At 34.9% G+C, this 23,370-nt stretch overlaps 4 protein-coding genes across 16 annotated transcripts; 3 read left to right on the forward strand and 1 right to left on the reverse strand.

The window, feature by feature from the left end:
• Positions 1 to 425: 425 nt before the first annotated feature.
• LOC109855820 (caskin-1) lies at positions 426 to 9,843 on the forward strand. Of its 8 annotated transcripts, none has more exons than XM_020430449.1 (8): positions 426 to 501; positions 719 to 1,266; positions 6,267 to 6,545; positions 6,950 to 7,273; positions 7,412 to 7,749; positions 7,902 to 8,276; positions 8,430 to 8,879; positions 8,976 to 9,843. In XM_020430449.1, exons 2-8 carry the CDS (start codon positions 1,251 to 1,253, stop codon positions 9,231 to 9,233), a joined length of 2,040 nt encoding a protein of 679 aa, XP_020286038.1. In that variant the 5' UTR covers positions 426 to 501; positions 719 to 1,250; the 3' UTR covers positions 9,234 to 9,843. The 8 variants fall into 8 exon arrangements, with proteins under 8 accessions (XP_020286038.1, XP_020286037.1, XP_020286044.1 ...); XM_020430452.1 differs by having other exon boundaries at positions 436 to 501; positions 766 to 1,266; XM_020430450.1 differs by having other exon boundaries at positions 446 to 493.
• Positions 9,844 to 11,719: 1,876 nt separating this feature from the next.
• On the forward strand, positions 11,720 to 17,368 carry LOC109855815. Of its 3 annotated transcripts, none has more exons than XM_020430436.1 (6): positions 11,720 to 11,923; positions 13,964 to 14,802; positions 15,412 to 15,758; positions 15,864 to 16,024; positions 16,705 to 16,889; positions 17,045 to 17,368. In XM_020430436.1, the coding sequence occupies exons 2-6, from the start codon at positions 14,707 to 14,709 to the stop codon at positions 17,342 to 17,344; spliced, it is 1,089 nt and encodes a 362-aa protein (XP_020286025.1). In that variant the 5' UTR covers positions 11,720 to 11,923; positions 13,964 to 14,706; the 3' UTR covers positions 17,345 to 17,368. The 3 variants fall into 3 exon arrangements, with proteins under 3 accessions (XP_020286025.1, XP_020286023.1, XP_020286026.1); XM_020430434.1 differs by having other exon boundaries at positions 11,720 to 11,907; XM_020430437.1 differs by having other exon boundaries at positions 11,720 to 11,907; positions 13,964 to 14,796.
• Positions 17,369 to 17,890: 522 nt separating this feature from the next.
• LOC109855814 (general transcription factor 3C polypeptide 5) lies at positions 17,891 to 20,672 on the reverse strand. 2 transcript variants are annotated; one of them, XM_020430432.1, is made up of 7 exons: positions 20,459 to 20,672; positions 20,223 to 20,378; positions 19,417 to 19,987; positions 18,753 to 19,328; positions 18,429 to 18,637; positions 18,118 to 18,301; positions 17,891 to 18,043 (listed from the first exon to the last, which is right to left on the reverse strand). In XM_020430432.1, the coding sequence occupies exons 1-7, from the start codon at positions 20,597 to 20,599 to the stop codon at positions 17,898 to 17,900; spliced, it is 1,983 nt and encodes a 660-aa protein (XP_020286021.1). In that variant the 5' UTR covers positions 20,600 to 20,672; the 3' UTR covers positions 17,891 to 17,897. The 2 variants fall into 2 exon arrangements, with proteins under 2 accessions (XP_020286021.1, XP_020286022.1); XM_020430433.1 differs by lacking the exon at positions 17,891 to 18,043 and having other exon boundaries at positions 18,201 to 18,285.
• A 365-nt stretch (positions 20,673 to 21,037) lies between these two features.
• Positions 21,038 to 23,274, forward strand: LOC109855808 (intracellular protein transport protein USO1-like). Of its 3 annotated transcripts, none has more exons than XM_020430423.1 (6): positions 21,038 to 21,143; positions 21,426 to 21,640; positions 21,820 to 21,993; positions 22,071 to 22,205; positions 22,341 to 22,475; positions 22,567 to 23,274. In XM_020430423.1, the coding sequence occupies exons 1-6, from the start codon at positions 21,065 to 21,067 to the stop codon at positions 22,648 to 22,650; spliced, it is 822 nt and encodes a 273-aa protein (XP_020286012.1). In that variant the 5' UTR covers positions 21,038 to 21,064; the 3' UTR covers positions 22,651 to 23,274. The 3 variants fall into 3 exon arrangements, with proteins under 3 accessions (XP_020286012.1, XP_020286013.1, XP_020286011.1); XM_020430424.1 differs by having other exon boundaries at positions 21,040 to 21,169; XM_020430422.1 differs by lacking the exon at positions 21,038 to 21,143 and having other exon boundaries at positions 21,151 to 21,640.
• The last annotated feature ends 96 nt before the right edge of the window (positions 23,275 to 23,370 follow it).

The raw sequence follows: 23,370 nt of genomic DNA on the forward strand, positions 1-23,370 counted from the left end.
ATGCTACTAAGTTTAGGAAAGCGGGTAGTATTAGACAGAAGTACGTACTTACTTGTAATAAGTGCGTGTAAAAGCAGTAAGAAAGGAAAATACTTGCAAAAGCGCAACTAAAAGGCTGTGAAGGACGGGATGCAGGAAGCACGATGTGTCGCATGCGCAGTCTCAGAGTCGAATCAGTATTCTCTTGTTTATTAAAGAAACTAAATTTTTTATTTTATTAGATGCCACGTCTTCACAATCGAATCCCCTATTGTCAATGCTCCGTTTTGTCACTACTCCCTACTGCACCTTATCATTGTCGGTAACTTTCCGTTTGTCATTTTTTTTCCCTGCACTGTTATCCCTGTCATCCTACCCGCCATGCGCGGAGTACATCATATGCGTCTCATTTCTGCGCAGCGTTGAACGCCATATTGTCACGGAACAGGGGAGGGAATGGTGACAATAGAGTGCATCCCTAAGGAATCGTTTCGGCAGTGATGACAATAGGAAGGTTCGACTGTGTGTATATACATAAATATACATATATAAATATATATATATAATGAAAATATATATTTATTTGAGTGTTTTAGGCCCGAATTCATAGTCGTCTCTCAGATCTCAGATCTCAGATCTCAAGAGAGAGAGAAAGAGAGAGAGAAAAAGAGAGGGAAAGAGATGAGATGAGATCTGAGATCTGAGAGACGACTATGAATTCGGGCCTTAATCTCTTTAGCGCACACCGCACGCGTCTAATCTTCTAAATCCAAGTGTTACCGATAGCTCCTGCACCCTGGCGGCGATTGCGAACATTAATCGGCGTTGTGCGAGAAGCGATTGCAGTTTGCAGTGTCGCATGTCTGCTCAAGTAGTAGCTCTTCGTCTTGTACCGTTTTATATCCCCGTTTTATAACATTAGATTATGCACGAGTTGTCCGAACATTCGTCTAGCCGGGCTTTATGTTGCCTGTTTTGTGTGCGCGATGTGGATCTGCGTTGAACGCAACGTGTGAATCTCAACACGCTTATTGTGCTTATCAATCGCGAGAGTCGTTGGAACACAGCCGCTTTCGACCGAAGAGTGGCATTCGCGCGAGCAATGGCGCGAGCGTTTCGCTTCGCAGATTCAACGTGTGCACGACGTAGATGATTACCGATGCTTGATTCGTGTGGTATGGTGTTTACGTCGCACGAAAAGATCTACCATCCACATTACAACGACGGTACAGCGAACTGCTCACCGTCCGCGAGCCGCGTCGTGAGCCGCCATGAGACGCATCAGCGGTAAGCCGTCCGATCTCTCTCTTTCTCTCATCAACGTGTATATATATAAATATATATATGTGTGTGTGTATATATATATATATATACATATATTTATACATGTGTATATACGTATGTATATATGTGTATGTTAATGGGTGGATAGATGGATAATATAATATGTGTGTAGACTGCTGCGGCTGCTGCTATGTAAATTTTTACTCTCAATTAGCACAAATTTTTATAACAAATTTTCTCTTTATTGCATTTTAAATGTACGTTATTTTACATAAACTTATAATTAACTGAATCAAGAGTATTTGATGCTTTGCCGATTCAATATTACTATTAATGTATTTGTGTATTCTCTTTTATTATATTGTTTTTATACATTTCTGCTTGCTTGTTTGCATGTATTATTTCCTTTATTGTTATTTAACAAGTAATTGTTGTATTTGGTAGTTTGACTTTATATATAACAGCGTGTTACCTTGCCTTTTAAGAGTACACTATTTTTCCTTATTGTAAGCAAAAATTCTCTCGTTTCAATTATTATTGCATACAAAGTTTTATTTTATTTGAATCTAATATAAATGAAATCTCAAGCGTACACTCGATAAAGACATTTTTATATATGCCGACACGTTTTACACGTGCTCGATTCGTAAAAACTTATACGGAACAAGTAAAACTCTTTGTTTGCTAATCGTGCGTTTTCGAGTTTTGTGCTGTCGAAACTGATCACAAACATTCCCGTCGAGATGCTCGTAAAGATTAAAAAATGTCATTTTTCTTTTATATACAGACAGTTTGCTTTGAACTCTGAGAGTGTACACATACACACATAATGCGATTGTTGCACATCGTGTTTTTTTTTTATGTAAACATGACGATATTCTTGTTGACATACTTTTCCGCACAGTGAATTTTATCGATATCCCGATTCATAATTACATATCGTGTCACTTGATTATCGATTTGGTTTTCAGTGTTATCTTGCGTAAAGTAATATGTGTTCGTGTCGTAACAACACAAATGTTCAGTATCAAAAACGATAAAAATAGATTTCACATGCTCTTTTTATCATTAATGTTTTACACAATAAAAAAAATAGATCACAAAGCAAGACTTTGCATTAGAAAATGTTGATATTTGTTTACAGATGCAAGTTGTAACAATAATGTTGGTTTTAGTTTAACGCATAAAAATTATGGCACTTGATATGAACACAAAAAATTAACTCGTACATTTCTAAAGTGTAAAAGTTCAATTTGGTTGCGGATATGAACGCACGTATAAATTGAAGACATGATTTTGACAATAGTAGTAGTATTTTTTTCGTGTTGTGTCGAAACAAACCCCGGATACAAAACATAAAGTAAAAAGTAGAAATCCGTAAAATAAAACGACCGAGAGTTATCGATCATAATTGCAGAGCGAAGCAACCCGTTTCTGCCCGTCCTTGACGAGGATCCACTTCGGCGATCGTCCACCCCGATGCATTATGCAAATTGCATCGGGCCAGGTTACTGCATATTTTTATCTGTTCTTTTTTCCTTCACTCTTAGAGACCGGAGACACACGAAAAAAAAAAACAAAATTAAAATAGTAAGACCTGAGCGGAGCCAAGCGAATTGACCAATCACATGCGAGCTTCGGAAATAATGTTTCTGACGTTGTTTACATTGCTTAAGTTTTTAACATTTATCCCTGGCTTTAGATATTCAATCATTCTTGAAACTGTGTTAAAACTGCATACATCTTTTACATTTCAGCGATAATTTTTTTTTGTTTTGTTTTTTTAAATAAAGTTTTTTCAATAAAGTTCCATACATTTTCTGTGATGTTACACTATTTACACTTGGCAAAAGTGGTACACAATAAAATTTACCGACAGACTGGTGGTTTTCATCAATGTTGAATTAATTATGTGTGCGCGCGCGCGTGAGCGGGAACGCGCGGGTCAAATCAAAGTGTGTGGCAGAATCGTGAACACTATGCAGATAGACACGTTTCACGCGAATCACTGTATCTCGCATAAATATTAATATTTTGTGTAAAAAAAAGTTTTTTAATTCAGCTAAAGATACTTGTTGCAATAAACTGCCAAGTATAAAATATAAATCGCATTTTTATTTTATCCGCAAGCTCAAAGAAAGCTCTAGTTAAGCTGTTTTCTGCAAATAATTGTCCTGGCGAAGTAAAAGACGTGTCTGAAATCTGAAATTTTTATTAAGTCTACTTTCAAAATATATGTTTATGAGATAAATATATGTATCTATAGGAAATAGTAGTTGTATGTGACAACAAAAACAGCGCTGCCAGTTTTAAACGGTGAAGAAAACAGTTATATAATAATGCCGATTTTATGCTACTAAAAAATAGAGAGATAATAATGTACAAAAAAAATTATCTCACTAATTTAGCACACACTTGATGGCAAAGTATTTACAAGTTAGATAAAACAGGAAAAGAGAGAGAATATGAAAGAGGCCAAAAGTGGAAAACGAGCGAGAGCTCGTTTGCTGCGCGATATAGAGACGGGTGAGCGAGACTTAAAAGGAAGACGGCACAGCATAATGCAACAACAGATCGCAGATACAAAAATCCTACGATTACTTTCGAGATGATACGCTTTCTATTTTTCTTCGTTTTGTTCTTAAGAGATAAAAGATTTTTTCTACCACGAGACAAAAAATGGTTTTGCTAACAATTTAAATTTTTTCACTTTCTTACATCTTGTTTCCTTTGAAAGTTATGTATCTGCGTGCATTACCGTATCTGCTGGTTTGATATTCGCTTGATTGTAACCGCTCATATGCTGTTCGATATTTGCTGGAGTTCGAGCATTTTAGTGCATGATGTAGATAAATGTGTGCGTGTGCGTGTGCGCGCGCGCGCGCGTGTATATGTGTGACATACATAACATTGTACTAAAAAAACTAAACCATTAATGTAATATGACTTTATTCCCATTGCTGTATCGCACCGATATACGTCAAGTAGTCATGAAAAAAGTTTTATAAAATAAAACTTACTAGGTTCAATGAATAAAAAACGCGATAATTTTGTTCCCTCTGCGTCCTTCCTCCTCGTTCTTTTAATATTTCCATATGTCGAGTTGATTCACATGGTGCGCTTTTGAAAAACTACCTACGCGACGGCCCACGCCGGCTTGGAGAACCCGTTCACCCACCTTCGACCTCGCCCCTTTGCGTTAGCCACTACTAACTGCGCTTGCGTCTACCTATAAGCCATGTACCTTTCCGTGACAGTCGTGTCTGTCAATTGTGCTTTTCTTCTTCGATATTGTCGACGAGAGAATGTTGAATTCATTGAATTTAACAAACATATAATTTTGCCGTCTCTCACATCACCTTAAATCTTTCTCCTTCGACGTAGTGTTTGGTATCTTTTCAAAAAAAAAAAAAAGTGTTTTAATTCCAACCAGTGTGTGTCTGTTTAAAGTCTTTCACTTCACATAAGTGCGAACTACTGAGTTTTCTAAGCGTTCTGTCCGACTAAATGGTCGAATAATTTTTTCACGAGCCTGTAACAAGTTGAATCTTCGTTGTAAATTTACAATACACACAGTGCAAATGGCGATTATTGCTGTGACGAATTGTCTGGGTCCCCCGCCTTTGCCGCCTGGAAAGCGATTTCTCCAAAAGTCCTCGAAGAAATCGTCCACGTATATGAGTTTTCGCGATCCCGCCGTGGAAGCCTGGCTTCCTCGCGAATGTAACAAGAGCCCGATAAGAGAATTGCGCCCGCAAGAAACGACTGTTGACGCGCAGGCTATTAAACAGAGTCTTTTTAGAAGTTGCTCCGAAGGCAATTTGTATTCACGCATAACAACGCTGCCGAGCACGCCTTTGAGCAAGTGCATCAAGACGATTTATGGCAGTTGGAAAAATCTCTTACAGCGTAAGTGTGCGGAAGATCGCACATTTGTGCGGGATTTAATGAAGAAAAAAAATGAGAAATCTTCTTTTCACTGTAAATAACAAAGTTAACGTTGCAAGCGCCGCTCGCAACGCCTGCTGTGCCAAAATATTTTTTTCTCATAATTATATCAAATATATATAATTATATCAAATATATATTACATATTAAATATATATAGTTTCTTAAATTATATATATTTTTAATTATATAAATAAATAAAAAATTGGAGTTTTTTTTTGAAGAAAACCTTATATACATAAATTTAAATATTATTTCTTTGATGTCACTTTGTAGAAAATATTAAATAAAGATTCTCATTTCACGAAACGTTTAAATCGTTCTCAGTCCGCGAAACACATTTTGTTACTTTCAACATTTAATTCAATATATGAGCGCGCGTGTCTGTCCGTCGCCGAATGTAGCCTTAACACAGTAAGCGCATTGTAAACTGCGACACTTTCGTGGTCAGCGTTCTGGCACGTGCCCCAATGTGCATCGCGAAAGAACTCGATGAGAAAGGAAATATAGCAAGATATTCTCTCAAGTTGTTTTTGAGAAGTGTTTTTTTTTCTATTTTTAATTAAAGTGAGTGAAATTTAATTTGAGAAGAAGAAATTACAACAAACTTGTTCTTATATTTTATATTGTCGCGCGTGATCAAAAATTCGGTGATTTTATGAAATTATTTAAAAAAAAAGCAAATGTTTTACAATATACTTTCTAATATTTTTATTGTTAGACACATCTTGTGTGTATTTTCTTTATTCTCGATCTATCTTCGACGCACGTACTTACAAGATAAGCAGCCGAACGAACGAACGTCACGTGCTACATGAGGACTTTTTTCTCGAAAGAAAAAACGCAACGAATAACACATCTATTTTAATCTTCTTTCTTTCCTCTTTTTCTCTTTTTTCCAATTTTTCTTTGTCTTTTTCTTCTTTTCCTCTTTCAAATCGAAACTTACAAAATTTCTAGTTTTGTGCAAGCTATTTGTTGCTATTTATTATACATGGGCGCAAACTATATATAAAATTTATTTAATGGAAGTTTATGTTACATTTATGTTACAGTTGGCGGTATGAGCCGGCCATCCAAAGCCGTGACCCAAGCAAAGAAAGTAGCACCGCCGGCTGTACCGGACGTGTTTCGACACTCTGGTTCTTCTTTTGGCTCAGCTGGATATGCTAGCAGCGAGGATAGCTGTTTCCTCTCTGGAAGTGGACCTGGAGGTACGACGGATGATGGTTCCTATGGGATACCATCTGGAAAAAGTCCGGGACCTATTTTTACCCATCCTGGCTTTGCCTTTCCACCCGTTGTCGGCAAGTACGCCCATGCCGAGGATCAAGGTGCGAGTTAAACATATCGTGAGATATATTAGATGAGTTTTTATCGCGGAAAATATAGGACACGATTTCGATCAACGAACGTCGATCAACAAACAACACTAACGTAATCGAAACAACTAATTTAAAATAAAATTTTTCTACGCACTCTTCTTTATAAAAAAAAAACCAAGTTTTTTCTTTTATATTTATTTTTGTTTCATTTCCTTCTCACGTAATTTTTTTCTACAATAATATTTTCGAGAACTACAATGTCTTTGTGTTCGTAAATTAAAGAAAAGAGAAACAATTTTTAATTACAAAAAAAATTAAACTAAAACAATAATTACGCGATCAGTGAAGAATTACGTTAATTTAAAAACATTAAAAATAAATTTGGTGTGACGTTTTACGCGTGAATTTCTTAGGTATTGACATGACTCAAAGTCCAGGCAGAGATAGTCCTGGTAGTTCGGGATCAGGTTCCGGTTCCAGACATTCTACAGCATCGCTAGATTCCGGAAGAGCATCTGGATATCACTTAGGTCCACGAGGACCTGGTGCTCTTGCTTCATCTCCGAGATGTTCTATTAGTTCCCTCGGAAGTCATCCTGATCGACCAACAGATCTTGACGTCGTTCACGCTTGGTTAACCGAGCTCCAATTTGAAGAGTACTTTCCCTTGTTTGCTTCCGCGGGTTATGACCTTGCTACTATAACGCGCATGACACCGGAAGACCTCACGGCTATAGGTAAGGTCGAATAAAATCTTTCATACACACACGGGCACACATATATGATGACACAACATCGCCCAGTCAAACGAATCATTATTGCCGAGTGAAATAGGAAATATGAAAGAATATACACTATTTAACATCATATTACAGGTATTAAAAAACCCAATCACAGAAAACGATTAAAGGCAGAAATAGACAACTTAAATATAGGCGACGGATTACCGGAACATGTGCCCGGATCACTGGAAGAATGGCTGAGGCTTCTTAGGCTCGAGGAATATCTCGGTGCTCTTCATCAACAGGGTATGCGTTCTGTCGAGGATGTAACGACTCTTACTTGGGAGGATCTGGAAGACATTGGTATTGTACGCCTAGGACATCAAAAGAAATTATTATTGGCAATTAAAAGAGTGAAGGATATTCGTGCTGGCAAGCGTATACAACCGCTTGATCTGGCACGTTTGCCGCCACATCCTGGACATACGCAGGTAATATACATATACACCTATTTTTCTGTTTAATTACAATAAATTTTCTAAATAGTATAATTTCTTGATATATTGCTAATGAAAATACACATAAAAATCAAAAATAGCGCAAATGCACAACGATATGTTATCGATAAATAATTAACTTACAGGATGTCGTTATTCAACGAGGTGGACCTGACTTGCCATCACCCGACGAAGATTGTTCCTCGCCTGTACTCAGATCTTTCCAAAGAGATACTTCTGGTGCTACTTGGAGAAGTATGTACGCCGCACTTCCAGCTGATTACAATACAGTCGGTCGTTCTAGTTCTCGAGGAAAATCATTGGAGAGCTTAGAGGATGCACCTCTTGGTTATCCTCCGTCACCAGCTCCTACATCACATCCGCAACCTCTCGATTGGCGTCCACGCAGTTTTGAAGATGGTGATCTTACACCTACGAATGATGCTTCTGCTGTAGATGCTGGTGGCGGTACTCTTCCACGACCAAGACATTGCCTCGTTCGTCCGCGGCCTGTAGCTAAGGTATAGTAATTAATTTTATTGCACACAATGTGTATATCAGATATGAGACAGGCGAAAGATGTTTTTTTTTTTTTATTTGACAGCTGAGTTTATTCAAGTTCTTATTCCGATGTGAATGGTTTTTCAATGGCTTGTTTAATATATAATTGTTAGGTCACCGCGACACCCGGGCAATACAAATCCTTGCCAAGAGACTTCGATAACAAGTATCAATTAACCTACGGACATGAGAGTAGTCCACATCTTCCGAAACGATGTCCTCCATCGCCACCGAGACGGCAGAGTTCCAGAGATGCAACTAGTTCTTCCGTAGTAGGAATAAACAGTTCAGCTGTCGGCGAAGTCGTGATCGACTGTAGCGGGCCAGTGCCAACTGCTACGTGCGATGATCATCACATTCATCATCATCATCATTTGCTTCATCATCCATCGCCACCTCCGCCGGCGCCTACTCCGGCGCCTTCCACACCTTCGCAGCTTAATCGACCGCCTTCTTCGATGTCGCGCTCATGGGGTAGCGTAAGTGTTAATGTCAATGAGGAACACGAGCTAATCGCCTCTCTCGCTCTACAGCATCGCAACGGATCGGATGCTAGCTTTAAGGTAAGATTAAATCTCGAAAACAGTTAATTTTGTAGCTTAATTGTAGTTATAAGAACTCTAACCTAACCTAACCTAACATATTTTGTTGTTTTATAGTCAAGTTCCAGTACAGAATCAGACTCGCTGCCATTTGCCAATGAGAACGCTGGTACGATAAAGCAAAGGGCTGGCCGAGCACAAGAATATATACCGAGCGGACCGAACAGCGGCAATATCGGTCAAGTAATTAATCATCATTCCAGTGGTAGCGAACCTGCGGATGTTTTGAACGATATTGGAAATATGCTTGCCAATCTCACAGATGAACTTGATGCGATGCTTGAAGAAGAGAAGCGTCAAGGCCTGAACTCATAATCGCCACTGCCTTTGTTTGCACTTTTTTAATTGACTAGAATTGCCATAAGAAACATACGCGCTCACTGACCAAGTGTCGGGGTATACAAAATAAAAAAAAGATTTCCTTATAGATTTACAGTTTACACGAACAAGTAATACAAGATAGTATAAGCAGGCGTGAATAGCGATGAGACTTGAATATCGAACTTGAAGAATCCTATAGACGGGAATATATTTACCAACTATAACCCATCTTCGTTATGATTTTATTTCGGGCAGATATCGCTATTGGATATTGCAGACATTCTGTTTTGTACAGGTTAATGCTTATTACCGTGTTTTCCATTTTCTTGCAATCACTTTGTTTTGATTGGAAGAATTAGGAAGTATATTCCACGAAGACGCAAACGTTTTACAGCATCATTTTCAAGTGTCTTCTACTTTTTTTCAAGTATTTATACGGTATTATATGTTAACTTGTTATCTTGTTGTCTTTTTTTCAATGGACAATATTAGAAGTGAGTGATAATAATGTACAATCTCGTATCACTCTATTCTTCGTAATAAAATTAGTAGATATAAAATATTGACTTCACACAGGAAGGGAGGGGATTTTTTTTTTTGTTAACGAATAGGTATATTAAATATACACGCACACACGTACAACTCCATAATTTATGCTGTAGAGCGCATTGCAAACAATTCCGATAAAAAACATCAGATGCATCTTCTGTGAGAGACTATTTTATAATTTGCATCTCTTACATATTGTAATAATTTGAGATTTGTTAACACACGTACATTCCAATTGACATTTTTCTCCATTTCCGTCCTTTGTTAAATCGAGAGTAAGGGATAAGAGATGCGCGCAATTTTCTACTCCTAGCTACGACTATTATTAAAACCGAGATGCAATTATTAAACGTGTCCCATCGCCTAATAAGTAAATAAAACAAAAAAAGTTCCAAACGTCAAAATAACATAATTGAGATTGTTATAAGATAATAGTTTTGATTATATTATATATTATATTATATTGTAACATATATAATATAATATATTATAACTCGTAACATTATATAATATAATATATTATATTGATTATATTATATTATATATGTTACGAGAGTTTTTATGGAAGAGTATCATCAAGACACGCGCAAAATTACAAGATAAAATATAGGCAAATAGAAGTTCAAGGCAATACAATTTTAGTACAGAAACATACATAATGTATACCATTACCTACTTTTTGTATTTATTATCTCTCTCTCTCTCTCTCTGTACTAATAAATATAGAGAAGTGTATGGAATTTATTATTATGGGTATGATACGTCCAATTGTGTAGAACACTTGGAAAGTATTCATACGTATCTAATCAAGTAATTTAGATACAGCGGCACAATTTTTGAGATAAAGTGCTCGAGTTGTCTTCGCAGAAAATCTATTATTATTATTAATGTGTTTTGAGAGATTTGAATATAGTATTTTACAAGAAACTTCTATACTATAGATATAATTTATACAATATATGTATGATAATATATATTAAATAATATGTGGTTTTATTTCGTTTTAATAAAATAACTTAATAGGGTGTACACAGCAGAGACCTAAACTAAGAGAATCTTTTTGAGGCAACAGAAACTTATGTACGTTGTAGAAATGAGATATTTACTGTTTCAGAGTAAAATGAGAAGTTTTTGTGCTATACACAACAATTATCTTAAGATATTTGTAATTTGATATCTGTATTTTACTCTTTTTCTTTTTTTTTTTAATATTTTTTATTAAGGGATTCAGGTTTATGCTGTGCAAAAGCTATTTGTATATCCATTGCAAAAGCACACTGAACGCCATTACCACTTAATTCTTAATGTATGTTGTTATATTATAAGATGATATTTTGCGTATAAGTTTTCGGAGGACTGAAAAAGTAAAAAAAACGCATAATTTACAATAAAATTATATAATTATCATTCCCTCCTTGTGGCACGTTGTATTTTTTGTTTCCTAAAATCAAAGTCGCAGTCTGTTCGCGCTTCATAAGTAAGAAGATGAATGTCAACAAAACACATGCAGTCGAACGTCTCTAGTCTCATCAAATCTCAAAGTTTCTACACGCGCTGATTTTTCACCTATCGCACATTTGCCGCCATATAATATGTCTGTTCGTTTTACCTGAACTGGCCGCTCTAGGTCAGAGCTTATCCTTCTTTTTCCAACGTAGAGTTAAGAAGATAAACTCTGACCTAGAGCGGCCAGTTCAGGTAAAACGAACAGACATAATGACGCATGTGCAGATTGACAAAATGATTTCCGACTCACTTGAACCAGAGAAAAAACCAATCAGAATCTTTTTATCTCCCTTCTCAAACTGGAAGCGGAAAGTTCTCTGATTGGTTGATTCTCTTATGCGTTAGACAAAGAGCACTGTGCTCCAGGCCTAAGCCCAGCGGTGGAGCGAGCAAAATGTAGAATGAACGATGGAGTCAGTGGTGCCGCTACCTTGGTACTGTTTACTTCATTGTCGTGAAATGCGTTTGTGAATTTATTCTTTTGACAAACTATACGCAATTTCAGTGCTCCGATGTAACTAAAATCGATTCACACAAAGAATTAATCGTCAAGCTGACGCGATGTTAATCCAAAATGATAAAGATCGGTGTTGCGCTGCTGTGAAATATAAGAGTAAGCTATTTTCTGAGTGAGTAATTTTTTTTTTCAAATGGATACGAGACGGCCCGTTGGGAAAACTACCGCGACCCCAATCAGGTTAAAGGCTCTCTCGCCTGATTTACCGTTCGTTGTCGTGAATACAGTGCGTGGGCACCACGCACTGTAGAAACACGCGTCTTTATCTAGCGTCTTTAATCTATTCGCTTTCGAAGCACTTGCCAAATTTTTGAAACGTAACGTCCACCTCCTTTTCTTCGCTTTCTTTTCTTGTATTTTTACATATTTTGCGTATATTCTTTTTCTCATTGTTATATTTAATATAAATCCATAATACAAAAAAATCACAGTAAAACAAGATACACTTGAACAAATATATATTTTATATTTCAGACTCGAAAAATGATAGACTGAAAGTTTCGTAATTTTTTTCTTTTTTTTAACGTCGATTTAATTAAGCAAAGTGAGACGTTTCGTCCACGAGACGAGCGACCACAATGAACTATTGATTTCGATTTCGACATTGGACAATCGTTACTCGATTTACTTGATTGCACATCCAGTGGTGAAATGTAGCAACAACGCAAACAAAAGATTCATCTGCAATGTATCATCAGGAAGTGGAAAAATAATCGCGAGAATTGCTCTTTTATACAAAAAAAATAATAATAATTAAAAAAAAAATAAAATAAAATAAAAAATAGAGAAAAAACCCCGATTGACAATCTCTCTCGAGCTTTGTATAACATAATTCATGTTAAATCTCATGTGAGATGCTATAACGATTTGATATAATTCTTCAATTTTTAAATCGCGATAGATCGATTCTTGCGTGCAAGCGCAAAAAAAGCATTGTGCATCGCAGGCTTAATTAAGGGGATTAGAACAGGCTGATCGGTTGGAAAATTGAACTTTGTAATTTTGTTCAAAGATATATAAATAAGTAAAGGTCATACTTGATTATACTGATAAATATATCAGACTTTGACGATTAACATTAAAAACAACTGTAGAAAATTGACGAAGTTATTCGGTAAAGAAATTTTAGTAGTGTGTAAAATGATATCTGCAAAACAAATTTATCAAGTGTTTTTTGCTAATTAAGCTTGCAATACTCTTATCGTATTGAAATTTTTATAATTGTGAGAACATAACATTTGGCAGAAAAAATTACGCAAAAATGTTGTTTTTCTTATTAAAAAAAAGTATAATATCGACAAACTCGTACATAGATTAATAGAAAATCTTATAAAGAATATAGTTTGAGTAAATTTGAAGATTACACGTTGTGAGCAGCTTTAAAAAAATGCTTTCCAGAAAAATACGATTAAAGTTACTACACGTATCTTTGTCATTTTTTTTTTCAACTTTTTATGTAAGACTTAGACCATGTTTTTGATAGTTAAAGCTATAGTAACATAAAAAACCTTTTCGAGTTTTTAACGATTACATACCGTACCTTGACTTCTTAATAAATAAATCGCATACTATAACAATTTTTATATCACTGATGGATATATTGTTTCATCATAAGAAATTGTTAGAAATAAATACTGAATAAAAATATATTAAAAGATGAAAAATAATATACAAATATACAAAAGTTACAGGGACGATAATTATACGTAAAAAACTAGAAATTATGTTTTTTCTTTTTGTAGAGAAGAAGGTGAATGGACAAAGGTTGTAATTCTCGTTTTTTTTGCCAAAACCACCACTCGAATCTGTCGGTAGTTACGCCTGTCGAAAGCATTAGGTTTTGTTTTAAGTGTGGATGAACAATTAATTAGTGTAGACGGAAAAACGAAGTAATCAATAAAGCAATAACTCGAGAAAGGCCAAACTTCCAGTTCACGAAGCTGTGTACTTTCCCCCGTGTGTGCTCTCAAGCGAATCGATTTAGTAAAGTTAAACGCTACCGATTAAATAAACGTAGTACCCCTACATCTTTGGGTCTCACATACACACGGAAAATCTTATGCCCGATTAATTATTTCCGCGGAATACATAAACGGGTAATCGCGCGGAGAGCGTAAAAAAAAAAAGAAAAAAAAAGCGTTTTCATTTTCAGATCGCACGGAGTCTTCGAGAAAACGTGTGATTACATCGTAAGAAATTGATGTCGTAATGTGTGGAATCTCACTCTCCTATTGTTGTTACCATGTTCTCATGCGTCGGCGGCGACGGAATACTGAGGATTAAATGCACGTTAACAAACGAACGGACACTCCGTTGCGGAGAAGGATTCTAGTTTCAGTGACAACGCAATTCGACAGTGAAATGGACGGTTTAAGAACCGGTGTTGAACGTATTACCATATGTGTTCGCTTTCCTATCGCGATTTGTTGATAATTTATTCACATTTTCTAATCGCACAAGTGTGCGCCTTGTGTGTGTTTGACCGATGTCACCCGGGATGTCTCGTTGATGCTCGTTTGAATAGAACAAATCGTGCAAGTGAAAGAGAAACATTGTCATCTTTATTTCAAGTCGTGTGTGAGAAAGAGAAAGATAACGTATATATGTCAACGAGACAGGTAGAGCACGGAAGAATAAAAGAAAACGGGTCATCTTCTTGTCACGGTGAAAGAGAGAGAGACATTACAAGAAAAAAAGGAAACGAAAGAAAAAGCGGAAAAGTGAATGGATGTGGAAGCCGGATGTGTAAAAATAGTAGAAGCGATCAAAGAAGAGAATGAGAAACATCTAGTTCGCAAAAGGAGAAAAGGAAAGATCAAGAAGAGACGATCACATCGTGAGTTGCACACGGAAAGGTGTCTTGCATACTGTTGTATACCGTAGAAAGGATACACGATGGCTGAGGCTTTGAATGTCCCGAGGCCTGTGAGCGTCGTTGCCGTCGATGGTGCTGCTGTGGACAACGTGAGGAGCGACGCAGATCGAGTACAAGTACCGTTTTATTTCTTGTTTTTTTTTTTTTTTTATATGTCACCTCTTAAGGGAAAGAAACATCAGGGGAAAGAGGAGAGGAGACGGGATAAAAAAATTGAACTTTAACATGCAGGTTACATTTTAGACAGCAAATTAAAAAGAAAAAAGATTAACATTTAGCTGAGATATAAAATAAAAAAATGTCCTTTTCGTAAAAATGCTTCTTTTAGCGGTTGTCAATATTTTTTATGGTTTCTGAAACAAATAAGTTCAATAGCATTTTGCCATTATGTCGTGCAATTGGAACTTTTTTTAAATAATAATTTCAAGGAAAAAGGCAAACTATGATTAAGAATTAAATTTTTTGATAAATCTTTGTTTGGTTTTAACGTAAAATAAAAAATCGCGATTTAAAAAATTGCAAAAAACTCCATGATCTCACGATAAACAATATATACTTACGTGCACTGTGCAATTCAGTGGTTTTCGAGAAATCTTGATAAGTTCAACAAATATATAGTTTTGAGAAAAAAAACGTAATTGAAGTTTTAAGTTTTAGTATATCGAACAACGTAAAAACGCTTTCGGAAATGTTCGCTTTAAGTCGATAGCTCTTCTGTGTCTTAGGAAACACGAGACAATACTCGATGCTTTACTTCGACGGAAGCCCAGACGGAATTGGCAATTGACGCGAATAGATCGATAAATCAGATCGAAGATGTTGGTATCCGAGATATGCGTAGACGGGAGCGACGAGTACGCAGACAGTATCGTCGCGCTTTAAGATCCTGTTCCTTACCGTCAACATATCCCGGAGCTGTGCCAGGTTGTCAAACAGCTTCGACTGCATTAGGAGTGCCTTTAGTGCCACCTCCTAGAGGCTTTCTTCATCCACCGCCGTCGCATTTGGGTCTCAGAGGTCTTAGTCTCGGACTACCGTTTCCTGTACCTACTAGTGTCTCTGCTTTTGGCAGGTGAGTTGTTTTTTTCTTTTAGACAATTTAGCCATTATTCGAACGCGTACTCTGCAAAACAAAATTCAACAATTGGACACTATCTTACAACGCCTTGTGTTGCAGGAACACAGTACCAAAACAGTGTTGCGGTTTAGGTTCCCCATCAGTACGTTGGTCTATACTAGGTGTCGGATTCATTGGTCTTGTTTGTGCCGGTGCAGGCACTCTTCTTGGCGCTCTTAAAGCTTCCGGTCGTGATCACCTCGTAGGAATATTCATGACCGGTAAACATACACATAAAGTTTGTTTATTCAAACAATTAAGGAAGATATCAAAATTGAACAACTAAATATTAAAGTGGAAACTCGAATTAAATTCGGAAATAAACACTTCAAAATTGAACAACGTAGAATTTCTATTTTATATCAGAGAACATATATTAACAAAAAAATTTATAAGTCTTTATTAAAAAAATTTATGTTAAAAAAATCTATCTCTCTCTTTCTCTCACTCACACAGACGCACACTCACTCATTCACTCACTCACTCCCTCACAGTTAAGAATACAGTGTCACAACGCCCAAGTACACGGTAGAATTGAGAAAGAGAGAGGAGGGACGAGAGAAAACTTGAGCTCGCGAGTTACTTTCTAAACGTGAACATGTAACCTGCGACCTGTTCAGAATGTCTCACAATAGGGGAACGCTCTGTAACCTACAGAGATTGATGTCGTAACTTATACTCGTAGAGATGTAAGATCTCGAGGAAACAATGTAATCATGGATAAATCAGAAATCAGACAGATGTCAATTTTTATTTAGAAAAACATTTAGAGTTCGTTGAGCTTTTTTATATTTCAATTATTTTAAGTACTTTATAAATATCTGTAAGTTTATAATAATATAACAATAATGATAATAATACGTACAATAATAAACTTATTCCGATGTATTTGTTAATTTAGGTATAGGAATACTTTTAGTGTTTGTAAGCGCAGTGGCATGGCGATTTACTAACCAAAACTACTGTGGTAGTTTATTTGGTTTTGCAAGTATTTCTGGCAGAATACCTCCTGCTAGACCAGTACATCCATATGCCGCTATGATCTATCCAGAATTCCAGTTTAGAACACCACCACCGAGTTATCAGGTCAGTTTTATATCTAAAACGATGCTTCGATCTAAAGGTTTATTTATTTGTCATCATCTATATCTTATATACATAAATATATAAAACTTCATATATATGTGTATATATGTACATATATAACTATTTATGTATATAAACTATATTTTATATTACAGGCTAGTATGCAGGAGTATAGACTTCGATTGTTGTTATTGGACCGATTACAGCCTACATCGTCACCACCACCAACTTATAGATCTAATACGGGAAGTATCATAACCGCTAGCAGAGTAAGAGAGAGTCGACCACCAAGTTATTGCGCTGAGTCGAATATTACACCGAATACCGTCACTCTAGTACCCTCGAAGAAGGATGCAAATCTTGTCAGGATTGTTCAAACTGAATCCGAGCCGGTTATTCTTAGTGGTGATCAAACGCCACCCATAGCTGCAGTCGAAGTATTGGCGCATCTTTAAATTAAGAAGTTATTTTATCTGGCCATTTTCTTCGACATCTAAAGCGATTGTGATCATGTACCTAAACAGTGGTTACTTGCATAAATTAATTTACGAGTCTAAGAAGATATATATATATATATGTAAAGGTTAATACATATTTTACTCTTCATTTTCCTGCTCCTTTGTGTGTATATACATATATGTAAATTTTTTCTAACACGTTAAGCGCCACGCCTGTTTTGTCTTCCTTTCCGCTTAGCCCGCGATATCTGCGGCAGCTTTACTCTGCCGGTCCCCACCATGCTCAGTCATCGTGCCTGATCGTGTCTGATCGAGGCGTGGAGAGGGTTCTCGCTATAGATCCGTGTTCCAGTGCAAAAAAGTTTTCGGAAAGTATAGTGTCAGTCACCAGTGATTGACATGGCGCTTAACGTGTTAAACATATTAGAATTGTCTAAAGTTTTTCACAAAATCGAGATTAGAAAATGTATTCAGACTATTTTTATATTATACATGTAGTTATGATTTTTAAATATTAAATTTTTATTTGGTTAAGTTGCAATCATCTTTGTTAATTACATTCAGGTTTTGACTGTTGAGTAGAGGGAACGTTTGACTGAATCTTTGTAGAATTCGTTTGTTTGTTCTGTTTTGTCCTAATTGTTGTATTGAGTTTTTTAATGCCACATTTCCGTTTCCGTGGAAGTGACGTTGGATCTGTAAAAAAAATAATAAAAATATTTTACTTCTACTTCTATAACGATTTACGTGATTTATAGATAGATACGTACGATCCTCAGGAATGTTCATTTTCTTTCTAAGTACAGCGCGTACTTGTTTGTTCAAAATTTCTCGGCATTGTACATCAAAACCAGTTGGCAGCCATCCCCTTTTTTCGTGACACCTTATACCAGGCAAGGGATCAGGTAATTTCGCTAACATATTTTGTATCTCCCCTACTAGAACATCACAATACTAATAACAAAATTAGTGTAAATATGATAATTTATAATTCTTATATACATTTTTTACAATACTTTTTTATGCACTACATAGATACAAGCACATAGACCACCACTTTATGAAACAAAAAATAACAAACCTGATAAAACATTTGCCGAGAAGGAGGTACTGTGCCTTCTCGGTAGATATACACGTTTTCATGCAGAAATCGGTCTTTTTTTGATGTTTGTGGTTGACTCGAAGTATTAACAGGTATTGCAGCTTTCTGCTTAGTAATAGGCGACGATTTATATGGTAAAGTATATTTTAAATAATTTCGTTTACATTTGACAGTTGAACCTAATCCATCTAAAAAAAAAAAGGAAGAATTATATAAATCAGTTTTATATATTTTATCTGAGAGTCGGAGAAACATTATGTATTAGAAATATATATACTTAAAAATATGTAACTTATAACTCACGCATAGCTTTTAATCTATAATCCAGTGTTTGATATTTTCTCGCATTAACGTCTTTTCTCGGATCATAACCCAATTTTACCCACATTATTCGCCACGGTCCAGTCATAAAGTAATACGCTACTGATGGTAACAATATCTTCAATTGATCGGATGAGAATTGTGTCTTGTGCATAATAGCGTTTTTAGACCAGATCGGACGTTCTTCAAATAATTGATGCACTTTGTTTAAGTGTGAATTTTGAAGAAGTTTTACTTTCATTGCTGTCTCTATTCCTTTTGGTGGTGTACTAGGTACTTCAGGTGTTGTAAAGTATATATAATTAGGAAAACCTGCAGAACATCTCTTATTTTTTCCTATTATATTCTCCAGGTCAGAATTTATTTCAGGTTTTGGTATATATTGCTGTACAGTATCCATTCTAGTAAATGCAGCTGGTGGTAAAAAATAAGGTACATCATTCTTTAACCAAGAATAAGAAGGAATTCCTGTTGGATAAATTAAATTATATATACATTCCAATTTTTGGGGATTTTTTTTGTTTTGTGTCATTGGTACATATTGAAAATCGCACAAATCTAAAAAGAGAAAAAACATTAGTGTAAAAGAACAAAATACATAAATATATAAATATGTAAAATATAATTTTTATAACGAGAAACGTACTGTTAAATTTAAAAATAATATCAACTTTTCCTAATATTTTCAAATCTGGCAATTCATAATTCATATCTTGGGATAAATTATCATATTTCTCATTACTAAAAGGCAATAAGTTTGTTTTTCTTCTTGCTTGATCTTTGCATGAATCATATATATGTTTAGTATTAGTCGTAGCGTAACTTTTTTCTTCATCTTTAACAATATTACAATTCACAAAACTATTAATGCACTCTTGTATGTCGTTCTGATTGTTAATGCTAGCATTGTTTTCAATGTGATTGTTGTCTTCTAGTTTGTTACTATCAAATAGATTATTAATATATTCATCCTTTAACAAAGGAGTGCCAAGATCTTTTGTGCTACAAACAATACAGGATGTAGTAGGTTTTAAATCTGTGGTATCCACAGATTTTGTTTTTCTAGTCTCTGACTTAGTGTTGCACATTGCTCTTTTTTTTAATCTAACTTTGAGTAAAAACCCAATTGTGCTTTGTCTATCACCACAAGCAGGTTTGCTATAACCATCATCAGGTCTGAACCTTAATTCTAATCTTCTATTGACAGCATCTACAGTCTGTTAAATAAGATAAGTATATAGCAAAAATGTAAACACAGATTAAGAATTAAACATAATGACCTGTATTTTCATTTCACTTTTATTGAAACACAGTATCACAATGCATCTAAACATGCATTTAAACATATATTTCTATATATACTATTGATTAGAAATAAATTAAATGGATATATATGTATAATAATAAAAGTCAGATGAGAATGCAGGCCAATGTATTTCAATTGCATTATACCGTGGATATTGAAGTAATACCACCCAATGTTTCAATAGCTTTATCCGCATTAATTACATTTCCTGGATATTTAACACAAACCAGTTTTCTATCAAATCTGTGTCCTCCAATTATCGGACCTACATATTTATTGTCTCCTAAATTATTTTTCTCTGTCTACAATAAATAATATAGTAAGATTTTGTAACATATTCTCATATACATGGAATAAAACAACATTGTAAAGTGTCACTTACGTTAATGTTACTTTCTGATAATTCAGTGAACGAATCATCACTATCAATCTCATGGCGATAATCCATGTTAAAATCAGCATCATGTTTATCGAACATTTCACTGTCACTCAAATTACTCGCTTCACTCATAGTAGAGACCATTTGTCATGTGCGCTCGTGGAAGAGTGCAGATATATTATGTCGATGTATGACGACGGTTCTCGCTTGTGTACGTATCCCCGGCACGTCGGTGTCTCATAGCACGGAATAGAACCATGTCCACGAAAAGCTATCGCCATTGAATAAAGAGTACTCTTTAATGGCTATCGCAGAAACTTTTAAGCCCGTTCTACATTGATTGCAAGCGCAAACGCAAGGAACAGATCTCGTAGAATTGACCAATCACGCTCGTCAATTGGCTGATTTGATCAATACGATTAGTCAATTCTACGAGACCTGTTCCTTGCGTTTGCGCTTGCGATCAATGTAGAACAGGCTTTATGGCCGTGGCCGCTCTCAGGCTTCTCTCTGGTTCCACATTTGGACATTGCGTACGTATCGACAAGCCGCTTGTGGACATCGCTATGTAGTTGCTAATGTGCACCACCCGGAGACATGCGCTAGTTTATGGAGTGGAAAAGCGATTGTAAAAACTCTCATGGGGGGCTTTTGACCGCTCTCATTCTTCTCTTTGCTATAGCCTACGGTGAGATTGTCATGTGACGCTTTTGGGTTCGTAAAGATTTTGCATTATACAAGAAACAATTTAATTTTATTGAATTTGAGATTACAATCATCTATTAAAGTTTTACCTGTTGTACGTATATTGTAAAAATGTCTAATAATTTAACAATTAAAGAAAATGAATTTCGCAAATTAAATCGTGAGCTTCAATATAAGACACGCGATGTAATGAAGGAAGTTGATTCAATTATACATACTTGTGCCAGCAGTAATTTACTTAGTAGTATGAACCAATTGCAATCAGATTCTGTGATAAAAATGACAAAGAGTGAGGCAGAGACTGTAAGAGTGGACAAACAATTAAGAGCGTCATTAACTAAACCTGTTGAAATAGACAATGAAATTGAGAATTTACAAAAGAAAGATAAAGGAAATAAAGCTATTATTGCTTTGTTCCAAAACAAGATAGATATGTTGTATAAAGAGTTGCAAACACTGCAACTTGAATATAACAAAATGGTAATTTTTGATTTTTCTAATTTTTTATTACAACTGCACATAATTACTTTTTTTAGTGCACACAAATATTTATATCAGTAGAGAAAAAAGAAAATGTAAAAGTAAAGTATAAAAAAAATATACCTGTTGGTGACAAATAGCTTTATAAAAAAAAACAAAAATAAATAATTTGTTTGCAGTACGAATACTCTAAAGAAGTAGAAATAGAAAATAAAAAACATTGTAATAATCAAGTGAAATTGCACAATCAGATAGAGACATTAAATGATACAATCACCAAGCTAGAAAGTATAAATTCCGATACTTTATTAAACTATCAAGCATTGAACAATGAAAATACTGCCTTAAAGAAGGTATTTATATTTTGTTCTATTATGTCTGTTTTAAAAAATAACAATTTGTGTTGTTATATGTGTCAAAAATTCTTTAGGATTTAGAAGGACTTAACAAAACAGTTCAAAGTTTAAATCAACAAGTGGCCAATTATGAACTTAAATTAAATAGATCTATAGAAAGTAATAAGAAGTTTAAGAACATATTAAAATATAATCAGATAGAAGAGAAGGTATAATATCTAATTAAAATACATAAATTTATACTTTTACTATATATATATATATATATATATATATATGTGTGTGTGTGTGTGTGTGTTTATATATATATATATATATATTTACATACATTTATACATATATAGGAATTGAGAAATCAAATTAGGATATTGCAAGAAGACAAAAAACTCACTATAAAAAACTTGGAAAAGGAACGATCAGAATTGGTGCAAGTACTTAAAAAGCAAATGTTACTTCTAGACAATCTGAAAAAACAAAATGTGTGTACTTTGTCTCGCAAACTCTTTCTACTTTCAAGTATCTTTTAGTGCAACTTATACTTTAACGTTGCTTTACAACTCTTTAAAACAGGTATTTTTACTAACAAGTGGACAAATCTGTCTAATGAAAGAAGATTTTACAAAATTATTGGCATGGAAGCCACAGCAGGTTTGATATATTGTATGTAAAACATTTATTGTGTCGAATCTTTCTTACTGCTGTTCACATATGTAGCTGGTAAGACAAGATTAGCTTCACTTGAAAACTTAAGTCAAGGGGAACTCTGCTGTATATTTTTAATAATTTTAAAATGGTTTTGCTCAGTTTATTTACATAACTCATTTTTTCGTGCAAGAAACAACACTCTACACACAACAGACCTTAAATAATATATATATATATATATATATAATATAGAAAGTCAAAGCATCAAAATTCACTGTATACTAATGTAGGTATAAATATATTCATCATTTGTTTTTACAGTCGCGATACATCGAAATGTTAAGCTATATGCGAATTTAAAATAAAGATATATACATATGTATCATATAGTGCGCGTGTGTATTATATACACATACGCACTATATAATATATATTTTGAATGATATATGAATATTTCATAAATTGTTTATTCTGCAATAAAGAAATCTAATCTTAGCCTAGTTAATGTGTATCATAATACATATACAAGAGCATAATATACATGTCTAAACTCTTACAAAAACAAACAAACTTATTTTCGCGAAATTTGTTGTAACCAGTCATTTGCGTAATAAAGATATTGAAGAGCGAGAATATATCATATCACAAGTATATGGGATATAGACTGATAGAGCCTAATATCCGTATCTGCACAACCCAAGTTGAATAATATTATAGTGGTTTCGTGAT

Source organism: Pseudomyrmex gracilis, unplaced genomic scaffold (genome assembly GCF_002006095.1).
Source record: "Pseudomyrmex gracilis isolate BER0280 unplaced genomic scaffold, ASM200609v1 scaffold_99, whole genome shotgun sequence".
Classification (NCBI taxonomy): domain Eukaryota; kingdom Metazoa; phylum Arthropoda; class Insecta; order Hymenoptera; family Formicidae; genus Pseudomyrmex; species Pseudomyrmex gracilis.